This window comes from Mandrillus leucophaeus, unplaced genomic scaffold (genome assembly GCF_000951045.1).
Source record: "Mandrillus leucophaeus isolate KB7577 unplaced genomic scaffold, Mleu.le_1.0 Scaffold282, whole genome shotgun sequence".
NCBI lineage: Eukaryota > Metazoa > Chordata > Mammalia > Primates > Cercopithecidae > Mandrillus > Mandrillus leucophaeus.
The window spans coordinates 242986-249148 of record NW_012102943.1 but is presented as its reverse complement, the minus strand read 5'-3'; the positions used below and the strand labels follow the sequence as shown (position 1 = coordinate 249148).

General features: G+C 47.2%; 1 protein-coding gene across 1 annotated transcript; it reads right to left on the bottom strand.

The window, feature by feature from the left end:
- Nucleotides 1-4142: 4142 nt before the first annotated feature.
- On the bottom strand, nucleotides 4143-6163 carry LOC105543402. Its single transcript, XM_011985290.1, is given in 3 exon segments — nucleotides 4143-4390; nucleotides 4393-4736; nucleotides 5701-6163. Coding segments are annotated over 2 exon segments (504 nt in total). The 5' UTR covers nucleotides 4703-4736; nucleotides 5701-6163; the 3' UTR covers nucleotides 4143-4196.

Genomic DNA, 6163 nt, shown 5'->3' with positions numbered 1-6163 from the left:
GTTAGCCAGGATGGTCTCGATCTCCTGACCTCGTGATCCACCCGTCTCGGCCTCCCAAAGTGCTGGGATTACAGGCTTGAGCCACCGCGCCCGGCCCCGCTCTTGAAAATTCTTAAGCTCACTGCATCCTTTCAGGTCTCCAAGGAATGCTAAGTTTCCTCCCTGTCGTGAGAGACACGAAGTGAACTTAATATTGGGAGATGGAAGCTGGATGGCCCTCAGGGGCTGAAACACTGTGTGCCGGACTTTGAGATATAGCAGAGAGAGAGCTTGGCATGACTTATTACCCCAGGCTGTAGAATCCTGGAAAAGAGCTACCATGCAGCCCACACCTAGTCGACTGGAGGACCACCTTAGTGGAAAGGGGACAATCTGGGCCTCTGGCCTGCCATGTGCACAAGCATAACAATTGCTTTTGTTTAACATGCAGATGGAAATATTTGATCCATTTTAACCAGGCATTTGCATCTTGGTATCCTGTCTTAATTGCTAAAGTTTAAGTCTTTAACTTCTATGATCCTCTAGTAAAATGAATGTATGGTTTTAGGGAAATTACAAAAACCAGTCGGGGCAGTCCATCCTTGCTCTTTAGTGGTCCACAGAATGTTGGACCAACTATGGCATGAAAGCTGTACATCGGGGGGCAACACTCATGGTTGGCACTGGGGTCTTTATCGAAATCTCCTCAGATTAAATGGTCCTAGTTTACTAATGCCTAGTCTGAGGAGAGTCAGGAGGGACAGAAGTACTTTTCTGAAGTAGAAAGCTGTCTTTGACTTGGCAAGTCCTCGCAGGGTATAACAAGGCAAGCATTAAATGCAATAGTTCGTGGCGAAATTGACTTGGTTATATTAATAACTAGACGGTCAGCAATAGAATGAGGAAAGAAGAAAGAGTAATAGAATACACTAAAATAATTAAATTTTTCTTAGCTTTAGTTTGGTAGGGTTTTCCCCTGGGACTATGGCCCACAACTCTGGAGGGGTAGGCGCTTTCTTGACTCGGGTGTGATGAGTCCATCCTTTTTTTGCTGTACGAACAGCAGTCTTGGTGGTTAGCAGCACAAGGTAGGGTCCTTCCCAGGCTGGCTCGAGTTTTTCTTCTTTCCACCTTTTGATGAGTATGTGATCTTCAGGCTGGTGCTGGTTTACTGGAAATTCTAGGGGTGGTACATGTGCTAAAAGACTTTTAGTTTTTTGTTTTTTTGGTTTTTTTTTTGCAAGAAAGGAAAGTGGAAGATAAACCAAGTATATAATTTTTGAGAAATTGACCTTTTGTTTTAAATGTGGGGACCTTGGGAGTGGACTTTATAGTCCTTAGTGCCTTTTTACTGAGAAATTTCCTTTAGCACCTATTTTTATTAGTTTTTAAACCAAAGAAAGCCAAATACCATTTTACATTTAACAATGCTTCTTGTATGATTTTTACACCAGATAAGCTAAAGGTTATCTTTATATTAGTGTGCCATTAATGTTAAACCTAATTTTAATAAAACCTTGTAGATATATTTATTTAATTTTTAATGTTTGACCATAAGGTAAGATTTTATAGACTCTTTTTAATCTTTTATAATTTTTCCTAAAGAACAGGTTGGTGCTTTAAGAAAAACCTGTTATGCTTTTACTTTAATGTCCAGTTCACAGAAAAACTGGATGATACTTCTTTAACTTTAGCTAATATGCTTACACACAGAATGTTCTTTACAATTAACGTTTTCAAACTTGCTTAAACCTTCAAAACAAAAAAAATTTTTTTTTAACTTTTTAATGTAGGTAAAAATGTACAGTCTTATGCCTCCTTATAATCCTTTTACCAAAGGTATATTTTGCTTTTCTTATACACCTTGCACATAAACTGTTTTTTTTCCCCAATAGTTTTACATTCAGGAGGCCTAGTTACTTTTAAATTATAAAACATTTTTTGCATAAATTCTTTCTTAACACACTTTTTAAAATAACTTTTTTTTCTCCTTCACGACTTTTACAGGCAATTTTTCGACATGCCTTAACTTTCTGACTTATTACAAACATTTATTTCTTTAAATAACCAGTTAATTTATTTCAGGACAAGAATTTACCATAAAACACTCCTTTTATATAAATTCCGCCCCCCTCTTTTTTCCCCTTTTTTTCCCGAAGATGATAACCATTCTTTTCCAAAGTGAACCTTTTTTTATGTCTGTGGACTAGACTGTCTAAGGCCACAAGAATATAAGTTACTATAATACATGTTACATTGTTAACTTTTAGCAAACTTTACTTTTGTTGAAAACCTTGTAAGTTTGGGATTTTAATTATCCTTTGCTATTCATAAGACCTTGTTTTGTCCAAATTAGAATTGGTATGATGGCTTTTAAAGGAATAGGGTACTTTTTTTTTCTTTTTTTTAACTACTTATTTCTCTCCTTCTTTCTCTGACTTTCCTTTTGCCTCTGTCTCTTCCTCTCTCTTTTTGCCTCTTTCTCTCTCCCTCTCTCTCCTTGACTCCCTCTTTGTCTGTCTCTTCCTCTCTCTGTCTTTGCCTCTTTCCCTCTCTTTCCTTTCTCTCTCTCTGCTGGTCTTTCCTTGCCTCTGCCAGCCGCTTACGCTGCTGTTCTCTCAACCACTGTGCGTTGGGGGCAGGGGTCTAAAACCAGCTGTAACCAAGTGTCTATGTACAAGAACTGGTCTGGGTTCCCTGGCTTACATGTTACCTTGTGCTATACCTTTGAAACATGGGACCTGTCCAGGCTTCCTTCTAATGGCAAACCTACCTCTAATGCTGGCCAGTCTATCTTACACAAAGTTTTAAGTGTTCCTGGTGTCATAGTACTCTATAGTCTCCCTTAAATCCTTTTTTTTTTTTTTGAAATTTTTCAACATAGTTCCTAGTGGAGTGGGCTTACTTTGTGCCTTACCCATGTTTCCTCTAGACAAAACACCACACTAACACCACACGCACACCACAAAAGAACGGGTAAAAAGGGCACACACACACTTTTGTGGTTTACACCAAACCAAAATAAAAACCAAAATCAGAGTATCCAGGAATCCAAGCCAGGTCAAAACCAACACCAAAATATCAAGTCAAAAACAAAAACCAAAGTGCCGGTACAGGCACACCGTCGGTGATCAGCCCACGCTTCCCCTCAAATGGAGTGGACAAGTTCCCAAGACCGGTCCTGTCAAGCAACTCAAACCAAATCAAAATCAAAACCAAAGTGCCAATAAAGGCACGCCATGGGTGATCAGGCCACGCTTCCATTCAAATGGAGTGGGCAAGTTTCAAAGACTAGTCTTACCAAATTTTAGATGTCCAGACTCCAAGTGCCTGTTCCTTTCTGGTGTTCAGCCACTGTTTTGATCCTCCACGGGAGCCTGCCACACACTGCTCTGGCGAAGCGTACCACCAGGGCAAATGCCTACCCGGGAGCGCTCTCAGCTCTCCAGCTGGTTGGAGTCCCCCCGCAGGGATGTTCCATAGGGCAGGCTTAAGCCGCCTAAGGAGCTGCCTTGACCATCCACCATTCACCTGGCTTCCCGGTCAGGGAACCGAGAAATGTAACAGGACGAGCGGCAGACAAAACTCCTCAGACACCGAGTTAAAGAAGGAAAGGGTTTATTCGGCCAGGGGCATCAGTAAGACTTCTGTCTCAAGAGCCAAGCTCTCGGAGTGAGCAATTCCTGTCCCTTTTAAGGGCTCACAACTCTAAGGGGGTGTACGTGAGAGAGTCGTGATTGATTAAGCAAGCAGGGGGTACGTAACTGGGGGCTGCATTCACTGGTAATTAAATGGGAACAAAACAAGATAGGGATTTTCACAGTGTATTCCTATACAATGTCTGTAATCTATAGATAACAAAATCAATTAGGTCAGTGGTCAATCTTTACCAGGCTCAGGGTGCTGCACCGGGCTGGCTGCCTGTGGATTTCTTTCTGCCTTTTAGTTTTTACTTCTTCTTTCTTTGGAGGCAGAAATTGGGCATCAGACGATATGAGGGGTAGTCTCCTCCCTTAATCCCAGCTACTTAGGAGGCTGAGGCAGCAGAATCGCTTGAACTCGGGAGGCGGAGGTCGCAGAGAGCCGAGACCACATCATTGCACTCCAGCCTGGGCGACAGAGTGAGAATCCATCTCAAAAAAAAAAAAAATTGCTTGGCAAAAAGATCTGTATCACTTAAAATTCCCTCCAAAAATGAAGGGTAAGGGTCACCTGGGTTAAATTACTAATCTGTAAATGTTAAGTTTCGCCAATCTTCTTAGTGTTTCAATTTGAAGAGTCATGTTGTGAAATGCCAATCTTAGTCCACCTTTTAAAAAACTTTGCAGGGGTTCTCCACGGCCCTCAGAATAAAGTCCAGATTCCTTTGCAGAACAGTATCTTGGAGATTCCCTGCTCCAGGAAACTTCAGGGGCTTCTCTCCTGGGGACTGTTCCCTGGTTTTGGGAGCGCCCGGGCAATCGCGAGCCAGGGCAGCGTCTCGCTCAACTCGGACCCAGGCCTGGGGCTCCACTGACTCCGACGGAGCGGGGCTGCTGCGGGAGTGGAGCCCTGAAAGACCAGAAGGGGCTTTCACTTCGCTCCTGGGCTTCCCGAGTTCCAGGCTCGGGTTAGCCAGGCGCAGGGAGGCGAGCGGGCCCGGCTCCCCACAGGCTGAGGCCGGCGCCCGTGCTCCTTTCAGCTCGGCCTCTCTACCCCTACATAGGCGCTCCATGTGCTTCATTTACAAAATTCTCAGCGAAACTCCGCGGCAGACCCTCCCGCCTGGTCACATGCCGGAACGAAAACAAACCGGGGCGTGTCTGTGCCTGACGGCTGGGAACCAAAGCTATTTCCACAGAAAATGCCCACAGCGACCCACGCAGGGCCGCCCAGCCATGAGTTATAGCCCCGCCAGTGCCTGAGAGGCCAGGAGGAGGGGATGAGTTGCCCTTTAAAGGCGTAGCGACGAGAATAAGCCCCTATCCGCTGCAATTGCAGGCTGAACAATAGTGCCGAGGCTCGAGACGTGGTGCGAGGGCCCAAACTGCACTGGAGCACGCGCGGACCACCGTGCCTCAGCCGCCACAAAGGGAGCCTCGCCACACGCCCGCGGCCGCCTCGCAGCACCCGCCCGGAAGCGCCTGGCGGAAGGGCGCGCTCCCAGGCGCTTCCACTGGCGACCTTCCGGCGGGAGCCCGCAGGCGGCGCAGGAGCGACTTTCCTTCCCGTGCCCCACAGCAGTGCTGAGTAATGGTGAGGGCAGCAAGGCCCTTGGCCGTCGTATGTAAGAAAAAAGTTGTAATAAAAACAAAACCACCCGGGAAACTTTGCCACTTGGTCCCCCACAGGTACCAAACTGTGCAGAAAAGGCGGTGTGCACGCCTCAGAGCCGGGACCCAGCGAGTCAGGGAAAGAAAGGAAAGACAGCAGAAGCCGCAGCCTGCATAGCCTCACAACCGCCCAGAGGGCACGGTCGCCCTGGGGCTCGGTCTCTTCCGAGCAGCGCAACCTCCGTGCCTATCAACTCCTTCCGGCATTGCGATTGGCCACAGGCTGTCTTGGCCTCTCGGGCGCCCGCCTCCTAGTTGCTAGGGGTTTACTTCCCCAAAGTACACGGGCCCCACCTTGTGGCGCAACCGCTCCTGCATGGAAAACGGATCTCCGCCCAGGGGAAGACGTGTTAACGAATAAGAGCAGCCCCGCATATTTATTGGCTATTCTGGGTATCAGTCAAAGAACTGCTCACCCGCCTTTCTATTGTATTTTTCGGTTATTGGTCTCTCTTAGTGCCGATCTGTTACTAGGGAAACGAGATCCTCACAGTCTCATAGGCATGAGTCAAAGCCAATCAAGAGCCACGCCTTCATCCCCAGTAAGTGCCCAATTGCTGTTCGAAGAGCCCGGAGGACGTGGTCGGGATTGGTCATCCCGTCGCCCGACCTGGCCGTAACAAGTTAGGGTGAGTGGCAGCTATATAAACCGGCGGCGGAGCACGCGTGTGTGCGGACGCAGTTGCGTGAGGGGTTTCTGCTATCCTTGGTGCTGTGGAGCAGAGCTAGTTCCTCTCCAGCTCAATCAGGTAGGTATACAGGGGTGTGGGCGGGGCAGGGCAGCCAGAGGACTAAGCCGAGCCGCGGCAATTGTGAGAGGGAGAAGTCTGAGTGGCGCTTGCGGCGGCCGCGCCAGGCGCGTCCCCCACCCC